The sequence below is a fragment of the Rhinopithecus bieti genome, unplaced genomic scaffold (genome assembly GCF_001698545.2).
Source record: "Rhinopithecus bieti isolate Rb0 unplaced genomic scaffold, ASM169854v2 scaffold_29990, whole genome shotgun sequence".
Taxonomy (NCBI): domain Eukaryota; kingdom Metazoa; phylum Chordata; class Mammalia; order Primates; family Cercopithecidae; genus Rhinopithecus; species Rhinopithecus bieti.
The window spans coordinates 525737-548499 of NW_016812921.1; the positions used below are offsets into that span (position 1 = coordinate 525737).

Consider the following 22763-nt stretch of genomic DNA (forward strand, 5'->3'; position numbering starts at 1 on the left):
ACACAACACATGCACCCACAGTATCCATCTTGCCACACACAGACATAGGTACATGGAGACAGATGCCATACACACAGGTCTATGCACACACGTACGCATGCACAGGCACCTGCGTACAGATGCACCCGCAGTATCCCATCTGGGTCACACACAGACATGTATGTATGCACACACTTACATACGCATGCACAGGCACCTGTGCACACGTACATACAGAGGCACCCGCAGCGTCCTGTCTATGCTGCCCTGTTAGGTTTGATCATTTGGGGAATCTTCCTAAAGCCCTGAAAGCTAGGGCAGGTCTGCTTGAGCAGGAGCAGTGGGGTCTGGGGGACCCCTGAGGGCAGGACAGTCATGGACCCACAGTTGAGCTGGACCTGCTGAGCTCTGGATCCTTCTTGGTGTCTTATCCTGGTCAGCAAGCAAGCGTGGGCTCTTGTGGGTCTCCAGAGGCCTGTGAGGACCAGTGGCCCAGGTGGGAACAAGGCTTGGCCTCCTCTTCTGGGGGGAACACCAGGGCAGGCCTGAGGAGGCCTGTGTCCCCAGCCTGTCATCGCTGTGGCTCCGCTTCTCAGGGAGCCTAGGAAGAAGGTGTGGCAAGAGCCCGAGGTGTTGATTGCACCTGGCAGGGCCTGTGGGCATCAATTTAGATGCATCCATTCTCACTGCAGCATTCCAGGGTTTGCCCTTATGATCAGCTGTGTGAGGGTGAGGATGATGCTTGGACGGCATGCACAATGGGTGTGTTTCAGCCTCCTCTTCCTCCAGGCATCCTGACATCGAGGCACAGGAGAGAGGAATCCGATGTCTGCTTGAGAAACAGCTCCCCAATGGAGACTGGCCGCAGGTACGCTGCCAGGGACCTGAGCACACGAGGCCCAGCACCGACCTCCAGTGTGTGCAGCTGTTTCCACGTCCCCCTGCTCTGTGTCCTTTTTGGGGTATTTTGGACACTTGGGAGGCGTCAACTCTGCCACTGAATGCCAGAGTTGGTGGCAGGTCTGTGGCGGGTGGTTGGGTCCTAAAGTCCAGATCTTGCTGCTTTTTCAAGCGATGCTGTGGCTGGGGGAGGAGCTGGATGGGAGAAGCCAGTGGGCAGGAAGCCCTTTTGCTCCAGGACAGACCCTCCGGCTCCAGACGACCTAGTGGCCCCTCACTAAGCTGGAAGTCCCTGTGTTGTGGGCGTCATGAGGTCATGTGAGGCCGACCGCCCTCCCCTGGGATGAGGCTGAGTTGGTGGAAGCTGATGTGGTCGTGAGGGGCTGGTGTCCCCGGCTCAGGGTTTGCTGCAGGGTGGGGAGTCTGAGCTGGACTGACGGTGCCGTGACTGGTGCGGGATGGACGACCTGCTTTCCTGTGCGCTTGCTTAATTAGCCCTTTCCAGGCTGACTCACCCACAAGTCAGCCAAGCCAACAGCCAGGGCTCCAGTTCAGGGACCAGCCCTCAGCTGACTGGTGGAGCCTTTGTGTTTATTTCTCCGTGTTCTTTTAGGAAAACATCTCCGGGGTCTTCAACAAGTCCTGTGCCATCTCCTACACGAGCTACAGGAACGTCTTCCCCATCTGGGCCCTCGGCCGCTTCTCCCAGCTGTACCCTGAGAGAGCCCTTGCCGGCCACCCCTGAGAACATGCCTGCCTGCTGGGTGCCATCTGTGTGTTCCAGTGAGGCCGAGGGGTCCTGGCCGGGTAGGGGAGCCCTCCCATAACCCTGTCTCGGGCTCCAGCCCCTCCACCTCTGCCTCACAGATGTGAATCTGGGGACCAGGCCGGAGGCAGGGATGGGGACAGGGTGGGTGGCTTAGACTCTTAATTTTCACTGTAGGTTCATTTCTGAGAGTCGCTTGTCGGGCTTGGGTGAGGAAGGGGGCACAGTGCCTTTTGCCACCTCTGGGCAGGGCCTCCTCGAGGTAGTGAGGCTAGGAGGGTTTTTTCTGACCAATCGCTGAGTTCCTGGGAGAGGAGCAGCTGTGCCTGTGCGATTCCTGAGTGTCGAGTGGGCTTTGGGCTGGGGTTGGCCCTGGGCAGGCTGCTTTCCTGCACCTTCTGTCTGCTGGGCTGAGGGACACGAGGGCAACCCTGTGACAATGGCATGTACGGTGTGCATCCGTGAACAGCCCAGTGTGGGGGTGCTCATGGAGCATCCTGAGGCTGTGCGGCAGGGAGTCCCATGCCCCGGGTCCTGAGCTCGCCTGTATATGTGGGGAGTGTCATGGAGCCCCACATCCCTGAGTCATGAGCTCACCCGTGTATGCGGGGGCTGTCAGGGAATGTCCCAAGTCTGTGCAGCAGGGAGTCCCATGCCCCTGAGACGTGAGCCCACCTGTGTGGAATGTGGTTTGTGAGGTGCCTACAGGGCTTATAGTAGTCTTAAGGTCACAGAAATGCACAGGGGAGGCCGAGGTTAACCAGGGGTGAGGGGCAGGCAGCAGTCGTGGTCTCTTCTGCGCGAGCACTACTAATGCAGGGACAGCCAGCGCCCAGCCCATCACCACTCCCTGGGCTGACTGGGCAGGTATGGCACCCTGGGAGCCCGGCATATGCCCAGGGCACCCCTACAGCTGCTGCCAGTCTCACGCCAAGGCAGGTGCTCTGGGCTGGAGCGAGGGCCAGGTTTTGGGTCGAGGCTTCCCCAGGCAATCCTATGAGCTCCCTTCTAGCCTCTGACCCAGTCTAGTCTGGCTTGCATGGATGTAGGGCTTGGGATAGGAAGTTCAGGTCCTGGCTTTGCCTTTGAGTGATGTGGATGAGCAGCTCACGTGCTCAGGGCCACCCGAGACTGTCACTCTTCTCCCCTGGCTATTGGGAGGAGTCACTGAGAGCTTTGTTACCCTTGCTGCCTTGCCCAGAGCACACCCTACGCCTCCTTATCTGCTCTCCCTCCCCTCCCTGCTGCCTCCTGGCTGATTGCCCTCCCTTGGGCAGTGGAGGTCTGCGTCTGGACACCCTCGGAACCTGTCATTTCCCGCCCAGAGTTCTTCAGGGCCACCCCTCTGCCTTGGTGCAGGGTCCAGGGCTCTCACCCAGGCGCTGCACCCTCTGGGGTCTCCTGTCCAGCTCCCTTGCCCCACCTGCTGTCACTGACTCTCCTTGGGACTCACCTGCCTGCTCAGAGCCCTGCAGGGCCTGGTCAGCTGCCTGTTGAGTGTCAACACTTGTCTGCACATCTTAAAACTCGGGTTTATTTTCGCAGAAGAAACTGTGGTGGGACCCTTGACATCTGTCAGGTTTGCACATGCTGTTTTTTTCTCAGCCCACGTGTTCTCCCTCACGTGGGGCAGCAGCAGGACAGAGAGTGAATCACAGAGTCTGCCCTGAGCAGAGGCTGCTGTCCCTGGGACTCCTAGCCATGGTCAGATCATTGTACAAAACAGTTTTCCAGAAATTAAATGTAAATCCATTTTCATAGTGAAAATGTTATTGAAAGTCACTTTTACGAGCAACTACCTTAATAAACAGACATTGATTCCCTTTTCAGAAGCCTGTCACAGTGTTTCATTTCATCCTGGGGAGAACTGCAGATCTGGGGTTTCTGGCTGTCGTACCTCACCTGCCTGTGGGGCGAGTTGGAGGCCCAGCCTGGTTCAGGGAACAGGAGTGATGTGAGTAGTAGCAGGGTGCATCTCCAGTTACCTAAGGGAAAACAGATATTTTAAGAGATAATAGCACAGCCTATTTTAATATCTTTTAAAGGCCATAAGCATATCCAGGAAGATAAATAAACATGATACAATGTCCACATAGGAGGGACTTTCTTTGTTGTCCTAGCTGCTTGGAACACTGAAGTGGGAGGATTGCTTGAGCCTGGGAGGTTGAGGCTGCAGTGAACTGTGATTGCACCGCTGTACTCTAACTTGCGTGACAGTGAGACCCTGTCTCAATAAAATACATTAATTAAAGTTTCTGTTCTGCAAAGAATGTCAAGAAAATGAAAAGACAAGTCAGAGACTGAGAGAATATATTTGAAAAACACAAAGGATCAGTATCCAAAAGAGCTCTTCAAACCCAACAATAAAACAACCTGGTTAAAAAATGGGCCAGAGACCTTAACAAACGCCGTACCAAAGAAGATACCCAGTTGTTAAATAAGCATATGAACAGATGTTCCACATCATATGTCATCAAGGGAATGCAAATTAAAACGACCAATATACCTATTAGAATGGCCACAATCCAGAACACTGCCACCACCAAATGGTGGTGAGGACGTGGAGTAACAGGAACTCATTGTTGGTGGGAATGCAAAATGGTGTGGCCTCTTTGTTTTCTTTTAATTTCGTTTTTTTCCTTCTCTTTTGATAACTTGGATAGGCACAGCCGCGGTGGAAGACAGCTTGGTGGTTTCTGACAAAACTAAACATACTCTCGCCATCTATCCAGCAATTGCACTGCTTGGTGTTTACCCAAAGGAGTGGAAGCATTATGTCCACACAAGCACCTGCACGCAGAGGCTGATAGCTGTTTATTCATAGCTGCCCAAATGTGAAAGCAACCAAAATGTGCTTCCGTAGGTGAATGAGTGAGTAAACTTCAGTGCAGCCAGACCATGGAATATTACTCAGCACTAAGAGGAAGTGAGCTATCAAGCCATGAAGAGACACGGAGGACCTTAAGTGCATATTAGTAAGTGGAAAAGGCAGTTTGAAAAGGCTGCATACTGTGATTCCAACTAGATCACACTCTCAAAGGTAAAACTGTGGAAACAGTGAAAAGTCAGCGGTTGCCAGAGGTCAGGGCTGGGGGAGGGGTGAACAGGCAGAGTACAGAGGATTTTTAGGGCAGTGAAAGTGCTCCAGCCTGACACCGACGGTGGATATGGTCATCATACGTTTGTCCAAAGCCAGAGAATGTGCAGCCTGGAGAGTGAGCCCCACTGTAAACTGTGAGCTTTGGGTGGTGGTGATGTGTCCATGTAGGTTCATCAGCCGTAACAAAGGGACTCTGGGACCGAGTGTGGGTGTGCGCGCCTGTAGGCCCAGCTGCTTGGGAGGCTGAGGCAGGAGGATCTCTTGAGCCCAGGAATTTGAGGCTGCAGTGAGCCGTGATCATACCACTTGCCCTTCAGCCTGGGCAGCAGAGCGAGACCTTGTCTCAAAAAGGTACCACTGTGGTGCAGGACGTTGATAATAGGGGAGGCTGTGCATTTGTTGGGGCAGAGAGTGGGGAAATCTCTGTACCTTCCTCTCAATGTTGCTGAGAACCTAAAACTCCTCTAAAAACAGTCTTGAAAAAGACAAAAGCACAAAGGAAACCAGAGAAGTTGAATGAGAATAAAAACATGACATTAGAATTGTGGGGTGTAAAGCTTGATGCCCGGGCTCCCCAACCACAGGAAACGGACAAACTACCTGACAGCCACACCTGTCAGCAAAACGCACATGAGGGAAGCATAGAAACTGTCAGTAGCGTTGTGTCTAGTTAATAAATTGATTTAGAAATTTAGAACCTTCCCAGAAGAAATCTAATTCTAGATAGCTTCACAGGTGAATTACATCCGACGTTTAAGAAGGAACACCCGGCCGGGCGCGGTGGCTCAAGCCTGTAATCCCAGCACTTTGGGAGGCCGAGACGGGCGGATCACGAGGTCAGGAGATCGAGACCATCCTGGCTAACACGGTGAAACCCCGTCTCTACTAAAAAATGCAAAAAAAAAAAAAAAAAAAAAATAGCCGGGCGAGGGGGCGGGCGCCTGTAGTTCCAGCTACTCGGGAGGCTAAGGCAGGAGAATGGCATAAACCCGGGAGGCGGAGCTTACAGTTAGCTGAGATCCGGCCACTGCACCCCAGCCTGGGCGACAGAGCGAGACTCCGTCTCAAAAAAAAAAACAAAAACAAAAAACAAAAAGAAGGAACACCCAGAAAATGGCATGGAACTCCTGCGGCTGATGTTAAAAGGCCAGTGTTCCAAAGCCAGACCAAGACATCACAAGAAAAGGAGATTGAGATCGATTTCCCCTGTGAGCATAAAAATACTTAAGATATTAATAAATTGAATCCAGTGCTATATTAAAAGGATAATGTGTCAAGATCAGAAAACTGTCAGAGTGTTGATAGGTCCGTGGCTGGAGAGTATGTGATGTCAGGAGAAGGCTTCCTTGGAGCGGGAAGAAGATGGCATTTAAAATACGATGGGAGGAGCCAGGGCAGGAAAAGCCATTCAGAGCCCCGTCGGGCTCAGAGTAGGGGGCGCATCTGTGACTCACCCCTCACTTCTCTCTCTGCCCTGCATCCTGGACGTGCAGGGGCATGCCCTCGTCAGTGGGCTGTGTCTGGGCCCTCGTCTTGATCTGAGGTGTGAGCCCTGTGGTGCAGCCAGGCGGGTTGGGTTGTGTCAGGAACACTTGGGGTATAGCAACCTCCATTCCCCACAAAGTCTGACTCGAGACTCTCTCCTGGAAGCAATGTTCCCGTAATGTGGCCCCCCGGGCTGAATGAAGGTGGTGTTCCCCTTGGGGGTGTCTGCACGTGAGTGCCCTTGGTGGTCCTGAGTGCCCGTCACAGGGCTGGAGGTGTGGCCGGCCCACTGGGTGGTTGGTGGTCCTGAGTGCCCATCACAGGGCTGGAGGTGTGGCCGGCCCACTGGGTTGGTGGTGGTGGGTGCCCGTCACAGGGCTGGAGGTGTGGCCAGCCCAGTGGGTCATGTTTTCTGGACTACGTCCCCTCCCACGAGGATGAGATGACCCTTCTGTTGCATCCCGGCTGCTGATAAAACAAGACCCTTGGAGCCAAGAAACAACACTGAGGTGATTTACTTTCCCAAGTAATTGGAGAAGCGGGGAGTCAGGGTGGGTTTCAAGATGGTCACACTGACCGAGGACAGATGCCTGCTCTAGTAGGACCCTGTGAGCCACAGCCCTGCGTGATGGCCCGAGGCGCCGTGGCCATGGGTTCGGGCTGTCCTCAGGTGCAGGCAGGAGCAGTGCAGTCAGGAACAATTGGTGTCTTAGACATGGGCGCTCGTGGTCCGAGGGGTGGACAGGCACTGCTGGACCCTTCTCATTGGGGAGTGAGGTCAGCAGGTGGCCTCCAGCCCAGCCCTCAGGGCCACCCAGCGCCCCTCAGCATGTGGGGCCAATCATGGGGCTCATGGTGGGGCTGCCCCAGGCTGGTCTCCCCCCAGGCTGGTTTCCTCCCCAGGGTGGTCTCCCCACAAGACTGGTCTCCCCCCAGGCTGGTCTCCCCCACAGGCCGGTCTCCTCCCCAGGCTGGTCTCCCCTCCAGGCTGGTCTCCCCCCAAGACTGGTCTCCTCCACAGACTGGTCTCCCCCACAGGCTGGTCTCCTCCCCAGGCTGGTCTCCCCTCCAGGCTGGTCTCCCCCCAAGACTGGTCTCCCCGCAGACTGGTCTCCTCCACAGGCTGGTCTCCCCACTAGGCTGGTCCCCTCCACAAGGCTGGTCCCCTCCACCAGGCTGGTCCCCACCACAGGCTGGTCTCCCCTGCCAGGCTGGTCTCCTCCCCAGACTGGTCTCCTCCAGCTGCCCTCACCAGCCCCTCCTTTCTCAAATGTGGGTGCCAAGGATGGGGCCTGATGAACACCTGCACACCAGAGGCCGCCCTGGGTGCCAGGGCCCACAGGAAACTGCACTGGGATCCCTGTGTCCTGGGCAGATCCTGTGGGAGGTGCAGCCCACATGTTACTCAGGTGAAGGCAGCATCCCCACCCAGCCTGAGGACTCCACACAGGGTGGACGCCCGACCCTGGCTGGGCCGCTCACTGGGGAGAGGCTTGGACGCCCCCTTGGAGTGCAGTCCCGACATCCCGTACCTGCCTCATGTCCTTGGCATTCTCGGGCCCTGGTCGTGGTGTGGGAGTGGCTGCCTGTGCACACCACGGGCCTCCAGCTTCACGGCCTCAACAGGGCTATGAGCCATCGCCGGGTCAGGCGGGGGTGCCGGGCACCTCATCACTAGGGCAGTGACATCACAAGGCGCAGAAGGCGGCGGTGGCTACGGAACTCCGTGCCCAGGCTATTTCTGTGGTGCCTGCAGGCTCTGGGCTCCCACCTCCATGGGGCTGCAGGAGCCGTGAGGGACGAGGAGGGACGCGCCCGCCATGGCTGAGGGTGGCGAGCTGATGAGCCGGCTTCTGAGTGAGAACGCAGACCTGAAGAAGCAGGTGCGCCTCCTGAAGGAGAATCAGATGCTGCGGCGGCTGCTCAGCCAGAGCTGCCAGGAGGGCAGCGGCCACGACCTGCTCCCACCCAGGGTGCCCGCCTACCCCGAGGCCGGCTCCCCCGGGAGTGGAGGTGAGGCACCACCTGGCTCACATGGCCCAAGGGTCCAGCCTGGTGGATGGGGGGGTCGTCGGACATCTGCTCCCCGGGAGTTGAGGGGGGCGGGCAGCTCCCTGATGTGGGAGGTCACAGGCACCTTTCACACCCTCAGGTCTGAGTAAAGCAAGACCAGGTGGTGGGTTCTGCTGTTGCGCTCAGGTGAGGCCCCTCCCCTCCAGGCCCACTCCAGTGAAGTGGGAGTGGTCAGCTGCAGTCATGGAAGTGCCGCCATAGGGGTAGAGCAGGTGGCATGTAGGCTTGTGGGCCTCCAGGGCCCCAGGCAGCTCTTCCAGGCTGGGCCTGGCTGGCAGTGTGCTCTGCTGCGTGTGTCTCTTCTCCTGCTGGGTCAGGGGCGAGGGGAGTGTCAGACCAGCCACACGAGTCCCATGGGTGCTGTGTCCCGTCCACTCATATCCCTGGCCAGAGCTAGCTAGGCCAGCCCCATGGTAGGAAGGTCCCACCCCAGGGAGGCCCCAGAGCGGGCCAGGGGAGCGGGTGGGGACGAGTGGGCACCTGTCCCTGGGGTGGGAGTGTGGGGCCATGATCCCACCACACAGTATTGACTCCAACCTTCTGTGGCTTTTTATTGAAAAAAATATATAGAGTTTGATCACTTTATGCAAAGCAGTAGGCTTTATTCTAAAAGTTTTGGGAAAAACATCCCCCGTTCCTGCATGTGATTTGGGGTGTGGCTGACAGTTGTACCCTTGACTCTTCATTGGGATGGTGGGCAGAAGACAGAGGACCCAGCATTTCCTGGGACTCCCATGGCCAACCTCATCTTCCCACCCAGCTGGGCCGGGAAAGGACGTAGTCAGCCTGCCTGGTCCTGGACGATGGAGCAGGCAGCCTCACCAGTGCCTGTGAACGCTGCTGTCTGCAAGCATGAGCCATGCCCGGGAGGCCAGCTCTGCCACTCACCAAGGGGACGCGCCAGCACCTGCGCTGGTCGGGTCGCTCCCTGAGTCCTTCCCAAACGCCGGCCACCACCCTCAGATGTGCACTCTGAGCAGGCGCAGCATGCAGGAGGTGCTCTCTGCAACCAGGCCCCAGGCCCTGCTCGGAGCTCCGTGGACAAGCCTGAGAGCGAGCTTGTCTGGAAGCAAAGTGGGGAATCCATGGCAGCATCCCCACACCTTCAGTCTCCGGCAACAGGCAGGGGCTCCTCGCAGGGAGCTGGGAGGAGAGCACCTCACCAGAAGGCGTGGGGACAGTGTGGCTGGGGAACCCGGCGCCTGGGGGCCATGCTGTGGGAGGCCCTGGGTTCTGCGTCTCCATCAGCAGCCACTGAGCCCCACGCTCACCACAGGGCGTTAGCTGGGCAGACCTGCGCTTATGGCACTGGGCCACGTGCAGGGTCCCATTCCCAGCACTTGTGAGGCTCAGGCACTGTGGCTGCAAAAGGGCCCTTAATCTGTTTGGTGCGTGCAGACCACCACAGGCTGCGTGCCCCGGGCTGCGTTGCCGTCCTCCTCCCCAAGAAGGAATCACCCTGGGCCAGACCTCAGGGCTGGACAGAGTGCTGGGGCCTCCCCTGGCAGGAGAGGGGCAGACCCTCGACCCTTGCCCAGGCTGTGCAGTCCCCAGAGGGACCCTTGTCAGGGGCTGAGTCAGGGCAGGGTCTCCATGACCATGGCTAGTGCCCCTGCCCTTGGGTCACCTTGGCAAACCCAGGTCTTGCTGGATACAGGTCTTGGGAGGAGCCTCAACCCGAGGCCAGCAGGCCTTCCACAGAGGGCCTTGAAGCCCCCGCCACAGGGTTTGGGGCAGGCTCAGTGTGGCCCAGGCTGGCAGTGGGGAGGGGCCAGGGCAAGGCCACCCTCTAAACTCTGCCACTTCAGTGGCAGCGTGTGGTGCACCCTTGATGCTCTGGGCCTCAGCATGTGCTTGGGAACGTACCTGGGGCTGTGGGACACTGCATTCAGGACCAGCCCTCAGTGGGACTGGGGTTGGGAAAACCAGCACTGAGCTCCTGCATAAAAGGAGAAGTTTATAAACAAGGGAACCACCACCAGCAATGTTTGCATGTTGCCAAGACTTCTTCAGTGTCTGTATTCAAAACAGGATGAGTAAAAACCCACTTTTCTTATGGATTCAACAATATGTGCTCATGGTAAACTTACACACGCCATGGAGGATGCAAGGTTTAAAAAGGGCCACGCCTCTGGCCCCCTCCCCAAAGGCAGCCACAATCACTGTTTCCTTGGGTTTTCTCTGGAACTTTGATGGAGATCCGTGTGTTTGTCTGTGTATATTTTTGGTCCATCTACACAGGCTTGTGCTGTTCTGCAACTTGACTTTTGCCCCTTAACCATCCATTTCACTGTCATTCCCCATCAGTCCTCATCTGCAGATCTCCCTGGCACACTTGAACACTGGGCTCCTCCTGTGGGGGCCCCAGGCAGGCAGCACTATTACCAGTTCTTTGTGACCACAGACGCTGCTGCCGTGGGTGGCCTGTGCAGGCACCCTGTCTCTTTGTGTAGGATATCCCACTCGGGGGTCCTCGGGTCAAAGGCTGTGTGCATTTGAAATGTTGAAATAGACACGGTCAAACGCTCTCCGAAAGCCCCTACACCCCACTAATGGAGGAGGAGAGCGCTGCGCCAGCATCGTTCCAATGTCACAGGAGTGCTCATCTGTCCCCATCAGCTGGGCAGCAAGGCCTCCAGGTCTTCTCACCCAGGTTTCCAAGTGAGTGACGCGAAGCGCCAGTGGGAGCAGCAGTCCTCTGCCTCCCCTCCCGGCTGCCCCATCTCGTTTCCCTCGGGATCGTCCTGGTCCCTCCAGCACTGCCACGATGCCACTTGCCATGTCTCCACTGGAGAGGTGTCCCCTGAGGACAGCCAGGCCCCTCCAGATTGCCCACTCGCTCCCTGGTTGTTGGTGGTGGATTGTCAGATGATTTCCAACAGTGGTGAAGATTCTCTATGTGCAACTCCTGGTCCCTCCTTCCCTCTGACTCTAGAAGATCATTCCTGTGTTGTTCGATGTGTTTTTAAATGGCCATGCAATATTGCAGATTCAGATGAACCACAATGTAATGAATTCTCCTTCGGTTTGAAATTAAAGTTTTTCTTCCCCTTGAGGTAAATAACACCACAAAAAAGGTTTTAAGAGTTGTTATATTTAGGGTTTTTCCATTGGATTTCTTTTTTTGGTGTGTGTGTGATTTTTTTACTTTTATGGAGACGGGATCTTCTGTGTGGCCCAGGCTGGTCTTGAACTCCTGGGCTTAAGGGATCCTTCTGTCTTGACTTCCTAAAATGCTGGGATTACAGGTGTGAGCCACTGTGCCTGGCCTGTTATTTTTTATTTTCTTTTTGAGACAGGGTCTCTGTTCCCCAGGCTGGAGTGCAGTGGCATGATCATGGCTCACTGCAGCCTTGACCTCCCTCTGGGGCTCAAGCGTCCTCCTACCTCAGCCTACTGAGTAGCTGGGACTACACAGGTGCTCACCACCATGAGCGGCTAATTAAATTTTTTTTTTTTTTTTTTTTTTTTGTAGAGACAGGGTCTCCCTGTGTTTCCCAGGCCAGTCCCAAACTCCTAGGCTCAAGCAATCCTCCCATCTTGGCCTCCCAAACCGTTGGGATTACAGGTATGAGCCACTGTCCAGCAGGGTTTTTAAAAATAGAATCATTGGTTCAGAAGGCAGGAGTAAATGGTTTTTTGTTTGTTTGTTTTTGAGGCAGAGTCTGGCTCTGTCGCCCAGGCTGGAGTGCAGTGGTGTCATCTTGGATCACTGCAACCTCTGCCTCCCGGGTTCAAGCAATTCTCCTGCCTCACCCTCCCCAGTAGTTGGAATTAAAGGCACACACCACCATGTCTGGCTACTTTTTGTATTTTTCGTAGAGACGGGTTTTTGCCATGTTGGCCAGGCTGATCTTGAACTCCTGACCTCAGTGATCCACCCACCTCGGCCTCCCAAAGTGCTGGGATTACAGGCATGAACCACAGTGCCTGACCATGTATTTCTTTTTTAAAAAACTTTGAAGTTCAGGGGTACAAGTGCAGGCTTGTTACATAGGTGAACTTGTGTCATGGGGGTTTGTTGTACAGATTATTTTGTCACCCAAGTATTAAGCCTAGTACATTAGTTATTCTTCCTGATCCTCTCCCTCCTCTCACCCTTCACCATCTGGTAGGCCTCAGTATCTGTTGTTCCGCTCTATGTGTCTACGCGTTCTCATTGTTTAGCTCCCACTTACAAGTAAGAACATGCGGCATTTGGTTTTCTGTTAGTTTGCTAAGGATAATGGCCTCCAGCTCCATCCATGTTCATGCAAAGGACATGATCTCATTTTTTTTTTTTTTTTGAGATGGAGTTTCACTCTTGTTGCTCAGGCTGTAGTGCAACGGTGCGATCTCAGCTCACTGCAACCTCCACTTCCCGGATTCAAGTGATTCTCCTGTCTCAGCCTCCCAAGTAGCTGGGATTACAGGCATATACCACCATGCCCAGCTAATTTTGTATTTTTAGTAGAGACGGGTTTTCACCATGTTGGTCAGGCTGGTCTCGAACTCCTGACCTCAGGTAATCCACCTGCCTTGGCCTCCCAAAGTGCTGGGATTACAGGCGTGAGCTGCTGCTCCCTGCTGACCTCATTATTTTTTGTGGCTGAATAATATTCCGTGGTGTCTATGTACCACATTTTCTTTATCCAATCTACCACTGATGGGCATTTAAGTCGATTCCATGTCTTTGCTATTGTGAATAGTCTGCAGTGAACACATGCGTGCATGTGTCTCTGTAATACAGTGATTTATATTCCTTTGGGTATGTACCCAGTAACGGAATTGCTGGGTTGAATGGTATTTCTGTTTTTAGGTCTTCAAGGAATCGCCACACTGTCTTCCACAATGGCTGAACTAATTTATACTCCGACTAACAGTGTATAGGCATTTCTTTTTCTCTACAACGTTGCCAATATCTGTTGTTTTTTGACTTTTTAATTATAGCCATTCTGACTGGTGTGAGATGGTGTCTCATTGTGGTTTTTATTTACATTTCTTTAATAAGCAGTGATGTTGAGCTTTTTTTCATAGTTCATTGGCTGTATGTATCTCTTTAGAAAACAGTTCATGTCCTTTGCCCACTTTTGAATGGGGTTGTTTGTTTGTTTTTTTCTTGTAGATTTATTTAAGTTCCTTATAGATGCTGAATATTAGACCTTTGTTAGATACATGAGTTTGCAAAATTTTTCTTCCATTCTGTAGGTTTGCTGTTTACTCTGTTGATAGTTTATTTTGCTGTGCAGAAGCTCTTTAATTAGATGCCATTAGTCAATTTTTGCTTTTGTTGCCATTGCTTTTAGCATCTTTGTCATGAAATCTTTGCCCATCCCTGTGTTCTGAATGGCATTGCCTAGGTTGTCTTCCAGGGTTTTTATAGTTTTGAGTTTTACATCTAAGTTTACAATCCGTCTTGAGTTGATTTTTGTATATGGTGTAAGGAAAGGGTCCAATTTCAATCTTCTGCATATGGCTAGCTAGTTATCCCAGCACCATTTATTGAATAGGGAATCCTTTCCTCATTGCTTGTTTTTGTCAGGTTTGTTGAAGATCAGATGGTTATAGGTGTGCAAACTTATTTCTGAGTTCTGTATTCTGTTCTGTTGATCTATGTACCATGCTGTTTTGATTATCATAGCCCTGTAGTATAGTTTGAAGTTGGGTAGTGTGATGCCTAAAGCTTTGTTATTTTTGCTTAGGATTGCCTTGGCTATTCAGGCTCTTTTTTGGTTCCATATGAATTCTTAAACAGTTTTTTTCTAGTTCTGTGATTAATCTCAATGGTGTTTTAATAAGAACACCATTGACTCTATAAATTACTTTGGTCAGTATGACCATTTTTTGATATCAATTCTTCCTATACATGAATGTGGAATGTTTTTCCATTTGTGTCATCTCTGATTTCTTTGAGCAGTGTTTTGTAGTTCTCCTTGTAGACATCCTCTACCTCCCTAGTTAGCTGTATTCCTAGGTATTTTATTCTTTTTGTGGCAGTTGTGAATGGGAGTTCATTCCATTTGATTTGGCTCTTGGCTTAATTGTTGGTATACAGGAATGTTAGTGATTTTTGCACATTGATTTTGTATCCTGAGACTTTGCTGAAGTTGTTTATCAGCTAAGAAGCTGGGTTGAGATTATGGCGTTTTCTTGATATAAGATCATGTCGTCTGCAAACAGGGATAGTTTGACTTCCTCTCGTCCTATTTGGATGGGCTTTATTTCTTTCTTTTGCCTGATGGCTCTGATCAAGACTTCCAATACTATGTTGAATAGGAGTGGTGAGAGAGAGCATTCTTGTCTTGTGCCAGTTTTCAAGGGGAATGCTTCCAGCTTTTTCCCATTCAGTATGATGTTGGTTGTGAGTTTGTCATAGATAGCTCTTACTATTTTGAGGTATGTTCCTTCAATACCTAGTTTATTGAACATTTTTAACATGAAGGGGTGTTGAATTTTATTGAAAGCCTTTTCTGCTCTATTAAGATAATCGTGGTTTTTGTCTTTAGTTCTGTTTATGTAATGAATCACATTTATTGGTTTATGTTGAACCTACCTTGCATCCCAGGGATAAAACCTATTTGATAGTGGTGGATAAGCTTTTTGATGTGCTGCTGGATTTGGTTTGCCAGTATTTTGTTGAGAATTTTTGCATCAGTGTTCATCAAGGATATTGGCCTGAAGTTACCTTTTTTTGTTGCATCTCTGCCATGTTTTGGTATCAGGATGATGCTGGCCTCATAGAATGAGTTAGGGAGGAGACTCTCCTCAACTTTTTGGAATAGTTTCAGCAGGAATGGTACCAGCTCTTCTTTGTACATCTGGTACAATTCAGCTGTGAATCCATCTGGTCCTGGCTTTTTTTGGTTGGTAGGCTATTTATTATTAACTCAATTTTAGAGCTTGTTATTGGTCTGTTCAGGGATTCCATTTATTCCTAGTTCAGTCTTGGGAGGGTGTATGTGTCCAGGAACTTATCCATTTTTTTTCTAGATTTTCTAGTTTATGTGTATAGAGGTTTTCATAATATTCTCTGATGGTTGGTTGTATTTTTGTGGGGTCAGTGGTAATATACCCCTTATTTCTGATTGTGTTTATTTGAATCTTCTCTCTTTTTGTCTTTATTAGTCTAGCTAGTGGTATATGTATTTTATTATTTTTTTCAAAAAGAAACAGCTCCTGGATTCGTTGATGTTTCAGATGGCTTTTTGTGTCTCAATCTCCTTCAGTTCAGCTTTGATTTTGGTTATTTCTTGTTTTCTGCTAGCTTTGGGATTTGTTGGCTCTTAATTCTCTAGTTCTTTTAGCTGTGATGTTAGGTTGATTGATTGAGATCTTTCCAACTTTTTGATGTGGACATTTAATGCTATAATTTCCCTCTTAACACTGCCTTAGCTGTGTCCTAGAGGTTCTGGTATGTTGTATTTGTGTTCTGATTAGCCTCAAGGAACTTTTTGATTTCTGCTTTAATTTCACTATTTATGCAAAAGTCATTCAGGGGCAGGTTATTCAATTTCCATGTAATTGTGTGGTTCTGAGTGAATTTTTTAGGCTTGATTTCTAATTGGGTCCGTTGTGGTCTGAGAGATTGTTATAATTCCAGTTCTTTTGCATTTGCTGAGGAGTATTTTACCTCCAATTATGTGACTGAATTTAGAGTGTGTGCCATGTGGCAATGAGAAGAATGTATATTCTATTGTTTTGGGGTGGAGAGTTCTGTAGATATCTATCAGGTACATTTGATCCAGTGCTGAGTTCATGTCCTGAATATCTTTGTTAATTTTCTGTCTCAGTTATCTGTATAATACTGTCAGTGTGGTGTCACTATTATTATGAGGGAATCTAAGCCTCCTTGAAGATCTCTAAGAACTTGCTTTATAAATCTTGGTGCTCTTGTGTTGGGTGCATATATATTTAGTGTAGTTAGGTCTGCTTGTTAAATGGAACAGTTCACCATTGTGTAATGCTCTTCTTTGTCTTTTTTTATATTCATTGGTTTAAACTCTGTTTGGTCAGAAACTATGACTGCAACCCTGCAACTGTAGTTTTCCATTTGCTTGGTAGATTTTTCTCCATGCCTTTATTTTGAGCCTATTTGTGTTATTGCATGTGAGATGGGTGTCTTGAAGACAGCATACCAATGAGTGTTGGTTCTTTATCTAACTTGCCATTCTGTGTCTTTTTTTTGAGACAGAGTCTTGCTCTGTCTTCTAGGCTGGAGTATGGTAGCGCAAACTCGGCTCACTGCAACCTCCGCCGCCTGAGTTCAAATGATTCTCCTGCCTCAGCCTCCCAAGTAGGTAGAATTACAGGCACCCCCCACCATGCCTGGCTAATTTTTGTTATTTTTTATTTATTTTTATTTATTTATTTTATCATGAGATGGAGTCTCAGCCTTGTCAAGGAAAAAAAAAAGACAGGCTAGATGGAATAGAGCAATCTCGGACTCACATGAGGAAGATACGGGTTACAAAAAAGAATATAATCAAGAAAAGAATACAGCTATCCCAGAAGATAATAGAGATAAAGAAGAATAGACCATAGCATGGATATATATAGAGAGAGATATAATAATATTTTATTATATTTTTTATGTGAGAGAAGAAGATCTGTCGCAAACACAGAGTAATGAGAGATAGTTTAATATACAGCCATATAATAACTGCCATCAGATTCAAAGGATAACAGAGAGAAGAAAAACACTCGCCCGCTAGTTTTTGTATTTTTAGTAGAGACGGGGTTTACCGGTTAGCCAGGATGGTTCGATCTCCTGACCTCGTAATCCGCTCCGTCTCGGCCTCCCAAAGTGCTGGGATTACAGGCTTGAGCCACCACGCCCGGCCCGTTTTTCGTATTTTTTAGTAGAGACAGGGTTTCACCGTGTTAGCCAGGATGGTCTCGATCTCCTGACCTCGTGATCCACCCGTCTTGGACTCCCAAAGTGCTGGGATTACAGGCTTGAGCCACCATGCCCGGCCATTTTTGTTATTTTTTAGGAGAGATGAGGTTTCATCATGTTGGCCAGGCTGGTCTTGAACTCCTGGCCTCAAGTGATTTGCCTGCTTTAGCCTCCCAAAGTGCTGGGATTACAGACGTGAGTCACTGTACCTGGTCTGTTTGATGACCTTGAGGTTTTGATTGTGGTATAAGGTGGATTCAGCCAACTGGCTTCATTTATAGAATATTTAAGGGGCCGGTGCCCAGCTCCCAACTCCTAGACTGCATGCTTTAGCTCTGGGGCACTTGTTTTGGGCCCTAACTTTGTTCTCTGGCTCCTTGAGGTTTGTAATCCACTGCACTGGGGGACTGAGGTACTGCAGCTACAGCAGAATGGCTGCCAGATGCAGGGTGCCTGCCTTCCTGTGGGGGTTCACCACAGTGGTGGTGGCAAAGCAGCTGGGGTGGGCATGGGGGCTCCGGCTGGAGACTGTGTGCAGTCACTCTGGAGGTACTGTAGGCATGGGGCGGGGTGCTGGTGGGCACAGGTCTAGGTGCCTTTTCTGTGTCCTGCAAGCAGGAGTCATCGCTCAGGGTCCAGGAGGATCCACCATTCTCTGCTCAGTGTTAGGTCAAGGGCAGGGTGCTGGCGGGTATGGGGTTTGCTGGCTCTGTGTCTGCCAAGGCTTCATCTGCAATGGAAGTCTGTGGGGAAAGGGGAGGCCGACTGGACTCCTGTGTGCTGCTGGGGGAAGGAAATCAAAACCCACCTGTGCAGACACCAGCTGAGTGATGTGGCGAGTTGCCTGGGCCCAGGGGAAGCTGCAGTAGGAGGAGGGAGTGGGCGGGCTGGTGCGTGGCCATTAGGGCTGTCTCGCTGGAGCTCTCCACTGGTCAGGCACAGTCTGCCAGCACAGAAGCTATGGTGAAGGCCTCCAGGGCACCCAAGACTGCCCTGTAAGCAGGCATGGCCAGGCTGGGGCCCCAGGAGAAGCCAGAAGACCAAGGGGGTGCTCAGGTCGGACTGGTCCCATCTGATGGGCAAGACCACCCTGCAGAGATCAGGTCTGACACTTCCCCTAGGCCCAAAGTCTCCTATGGGAGCAAGTCAAGCCTGAGGAAGTGGCCATCCCTGGCTGTGTTCCCGCACCAGACCCTCTGGGCTCCGCTTCAGCTAACTACTGCCCCCAGCACTTCTCTAAGCAGCTCTCCCTGCCAACTGGAGGGTCCATGGTGGGCGAGGGGTCTCCCCCAGCTGGGGTCCAGGGGCCATGGCAACAGTGGGTTGCTGCTCCTTGCCCGTTTAACTCCCCCATTTTCCCAGAGCTGTTGTGGGTCCAAAAATGAGTACCAGTGCTCAGTAGTCCCAGGCAGGGTTCCCAGCTTTCTCCCCTTCAGCCCAGCTTCGGTGTGCTCCCTCCATCTGCCCTCAGCACCTTCCCTCTGAAGATGTGTTAAAAGCTCACCAGTCATCTCAGGCCCTCCGTGGGAGCTGTATCACCTGGCTGCATCTGGCTGGCCATCCTGCCCCTCCAGTCCACATGAACTTCTTATTTCTGTTTTTGTCCTTATTACTCAGAACTTCATGGGGTCTCTTCCCTCGACTTTCATGGGGTCTCCTCCAGGGAAGGTGAGAGAGGGTTCAGCTGCATCCTGGTCCTCCTGACCAGCTGTGGGAGGGACCAACGGTCCCCTCTGCCCAGAGGAGGGAGGTTTGCACAGGCTGGATGCTGGGAAAGAGTCCTTCCAGTTCTTATTTTTGAAAAACAGAAAATTTGAGAAATGGCTCATCTTGTTCAGTGTTTATGAGCCTGTCTCTGAACCAGTGGAGGTAACTCAGCTTCTTGCCAGGGACTGTATGTGGGATCTTGCTACGCTGCACAGCCACTGGGCTCTGCACACCCTGCCTCTTGCTTTCCACCCCGTCTTGTTCTCTGCATACCTCCCTGCTTTGTGCTCTGCACAACCCCCACCTCATGCTCTGTGCATCCCCCGCCTTGTGTGCTGCACACCCCTGCCTTGTGCTCTGTGCACGTCCCACCTTGTGCTCTGCACACCCCCACCTCGTGCTCTGCACACCTCCCGCCTCGTGCTCTGCATACCCCCGCCTCGTGCTCTGTGCATCTCCCACCTCGTGCTTTGCATACCCATGCCTCATGCTCTGCACACCCCTGCCTTGTGCTCTGTGCACACTCCTGCCTCATGCTCTGCACACCCTGCCTCATGCTCTGTGCATCTCCTGCCTCACGCTCTGCACCTCCACCTCGTGTCTGTGTACACTTGTGCCTCGTGCTATTTGTTCTTGATCATGTTTGGATGAGACTTTGTGCAATAATTTTTGGCTTGGCCATGGCTTTTTTTTTTTTTCTGGGGGTTATCTTTGTAGGAATTTGACATCAGAGTTGTGACAAATTTTGAAAGCTAATTGAGCATCTTTTAACCTGTTCTATGGTTCCAGCCTCATTTGTATGATGTCGGGATTATGACTTGTTTGGGAAGTTGGCAGACTCACCCACAGACCATCGAGGCCTGCAGCCCTTTGGGGAATAATCATTTCATAACTTCTAGATTTTCCTTGTGTATTGGTTCACTTAGGTTTTATACTTCTTACTGAGTCACTTGAAAGTAATTTTCCAGAAGATATCTCCTTTTATTGAAACTTTAACTAATACACAATTGTACATAATATTCTTTTATAATTTGAAAAGTATCTGGGGTGGGAGCCTGTGAAGCCCGAGGACTCCAGGCCTCCCATGTGGCAGGAGGCCAGGCACACGTTAATGACTTTGCTTCTTTTGAACACTTTTTTTCCTTGGAAAACATTTCAGATGGAAGATTAGTTGGTTCCTTTATAGGCACTTTTTTTTGTTTGTTTGGTTTTTTTTTTGAGACGGAGTCTTGCTCTGTTGGCCAGGCTGGATTGCAGTGGCATAATCTCGGCTCACTGCAAGCTCCGGTAGACACATTTTAAGGTATAATTTTTTTATATGGGTCTGAACACTTTCTCTAATATGTATTTGCTTTATGGCTAGGAGAGTACTCATGACATGGAGGTAGAATAGAATTTTATAAGCCATAAAGGCATAGATAAGCTAAATTTGACCAGGGATTAGGGAAATGCCACATGACCTCATCAGCCTGGTTGGGGAATACTCAGTCCTCATGAGGGTGTGGGGCCAGGAGCTGTTGGTGGGCATGGACCCTCCCCCTTGGTGTGGAAAGCAAAGAAAATGCACACACCTGAGCCCAGCGTTGGACCACAGAGGATGCTCATGGAGCAGGAGGCTCCTCCCCAGCCACAGAGGATGCTCATAGAGCAGGAGGTTCCTCCCAGGGCGTGGAGGATTCTCGCAGATCAGGAGGCTTCTCCCAGGAGGCTGATTGCCGCTGTGACCTGAGTCCAGCTTTGGACCACAGAGGATGCTCACAGAGCAGGGAAGCTCCTCCTGGGAGGCCGATGACCGCTGTGTGTTTGCAAGGAAACATGGAAACAGGCCCTGTCCATCAATAGGGAAAGGGATACAAATTCACTGTGTGTGTATGTATGTGTGCTCATGTGTACAGAGGTGCCAGGAAACAGTTAAATGAACCAGGGAGCTACCAGACGGCTCAGCGTGGATACATCTCAGAGATAATGCAACAGCAAAAAGTTCTGTTGCAGAATAAAATGTGTAGGGTGGTACCATTTATGTACAATTTAAGAAGCATATAGAAGTCATTCTCCAGTGTGTATGGGTGCACAGACACGCAGGAGGCACATGGAGGCCTGCCCACTTGCTGTGCCCATAGATGCAGTGCTCCCACGGGCAGGATGGGCACCTGTGGCCACTTCACCACATCCAACTCCTCCTTTTACACCTGAGGCCTGAGGAGAAGGAGGATGCTCTGAAGCCAGGGAAACCCCAGCAGGTGTTGAAGCTTGGGGTGGGTGCATACAGTTTGTTACCATGTTCTCTGTACTTCTCAGGAATGTCTTAGGAGCATCAGCCTGACTTCTCATCCCTTTCCTCCCCACCTCAGTTCCGGATTTCGGAAGGTTCACGAGTGTTGCCGACACGCCCTCCCAGCTGCAGACATCCTCCCTGGAGGACCTGCTGTGCTCACATGCCCCCCTGTCCAGTGAGGACGACACCTCCCCGGGCTGTGCAGCCCCCTCCCAGTCACCCTTCAAGGCCTTCCTCAGTTCCCCGGAGTTGCACAGCCACCGAGGCACCGACAGGAAGCTGTCCCCGCTCCTGAGCCCCTTGCAAGACTCACTGGTGGACAAGACCCTGCTGGAGCCCAGGGAGATGGTCCGGCCTAAGAAGGTGTGCTTCTCAGAGAGCAGCCTGCCCACCGGGGACAGGACCAGGAGAAGCTACTACCTCAACGGTATGGCCAGGTGCGGGGATGCCTAGGTGGGCCCCCAGTGCAGCTGGTAGCTGTGCGGAGGGCACATCTGGGTGGTCAGGCAGGGCCGTTTCTCCATCGCGTCACACAGAGTGGAGGGAGGAGAGCCAGGCTGGGAGGCTGGGGTCCAAGGCTGTGTCTGTCCTAGTCTTTTGCCAAGAAAAAATGCATTGCTTGTCTTCTTGGGAAGGGTTCTTTACGTGTCTGGATGTGAGTCCTTTTTTGGGTGTATGTTTTGCAGATATGGTCTCCCACTCCAAGGTTTTTCACTTTCATAATAATGTTTTTTGATGAGCAAAACTGTTTAATTTGATGATGTCCAATTTATTGATTTTTCTTTTGTATTTTATGCTTTTTATGTTCAGTTTAAGAAATCTTTGCCAAGCCCAAGGTCACACAGATTCTCTCCTATGTGTTGTTCTAGAAGTTTTATAGTTTAGGTTTTACATGTAGGTCTCTGATCAATTCCAAGATAATTTTCATATATGGTGTGAGGTTTGCATGTAGATATCCACCTGAGGCTCAGGCTGACCCCCCACCTCAGCCTCCCCGGTGTCTGAGACTACAGGTATATGCCACCTGGCCTGGCTAATTTTTTGCTTTTTTGTGTTTTTGTTATTGTAGAGATGGGATTTTGCTCCGATGCCTAGGCTGGTCTTGAACTCCTGGAGTGAAGTAATTCGCCTGCCTCAGCCTCCCAAAGTGCTGGGATTACAGGCATGAGCCATCATGCCTGGCCTGTCAATTTTATTTATCTTTTCAAATAACCGATTTTTTGTTACATTGATCTTTTGTATTGTTTTCTTCATTTAAATTTCATTTATTTCTGCTCTGATCTTAATTATTTTTCTTCTAATTTTGGATTTGGTTTGCTCATGCTTTTCTAGCTCTGTGAAATGAATCATTAGCTTGTTTATTTGAAGTTTTCTACTTTTGATGTAGGCACTAATCGCTGTAAACTCTTAATACTTATCACTATAGCTCTCAGTATGGCTTTTGCTGTGTCTAGTCTAGTACATGCTAGGTTTCGGTATGTTGTGTTTCCATTATCATTTGTTTCAAGACATTTTAAAATTTCCTTCTTAATTTCTTCATTGATGCACTGGCCATTCAGGAGCGTATCGTTTAATTTCTTTCTTTTTTTTTTTTTTTTTTTTT

General features: G+C 50.8%; 2 protein-coding genes and 1 long non-coding RNA gene across 5 annotated transcripts in view; 2 read left to right on the forward strand and 1 right to left on the reverse strand.

Moving 5' to 3' along the window:
- Nucleotides 1-4396, forward strand: LOC108512155 (lanosterol synthase-like). 2 transcript variants are annotated; one of them, XR_001880507.1, is made up of 3 exons: nt 1-847; nt 1493-3599; nt 4309-4396. XR_001880507.1 is itself a non-coding variant. In XM_017847291.1 (2 exons), the coding sequence occupies exons 1-2, from the start codon at nt 731-733 to the stop codon at nt 1622-1624; spliced, it is 249 nt and encodes an 82-aa protein (XP_017702780.1). In that variant the 5' UTR covers nt 1-730; the 3' UTR covers nt 1625-3470. The 2 variants fall into 2 exon arrangements, 1 of the variants encoding a protein (XP_017702780.1); XM_017847291.1 differs by lacking the exon at nt 4309-4396 and having other exon boundaries at nt 1493-3470.
- LOC108512156 (uncharacterized) lies at nt 3239-7853 on the reverse strand. The gene is made up of 2 exons (XR_001880508.1): nt 7763-7853; nt 3239-3630 (listed from the first exon to the last, which is right to left on the reverse strand). It is a non-coding gene; the product is annotated as an uncharacterized LOC108512156 (long non-coding RNA).
- Nucleotides 6642-22763, forward strand: part of SPATC1L (spermatogenesis and centriole associated 1 like) — a 23536-nt gene continuing 7414 nt past the window's right edge. Inside the window, exons 1-3 of one of the 2 annotated variants that reach the window (XM_017847289.1) lie at nt 6642-6739; nt 7101-8243; nt 21237-21587. In XM_017847289.1, coding sequence (XP_017702778.1) covers nt 8051-8243; nt 21237-21587 — 544 coding nt within the window. In that variant the 5' untranslated portion in view covers nt 6642-6739; nt 7101-8050. Of the gene's footprint in view, nt 6740-7100; nt 8244-21236; nt 21588-22763 lie in introns of those variants that run through there. The other variant, XM_017847290.1, reaches the window with a different exon arrangement.

Coding starts and splice junctions, on each gene's coding strand:
- LOC108512155 (XM_017847291.1), top strand. CDS start 731: ATGCACAATGGGTGTGTTTCAGCCTCCTCTTCCTCCAGGCATCCTGAC. Junction 848..1,492: donor CCAATGGAGACTGGCCGCAG/GTACGCTGCCAG, acceptor GTGTTCTTTTAG/GAAAACATCTCCGGGGTCTT.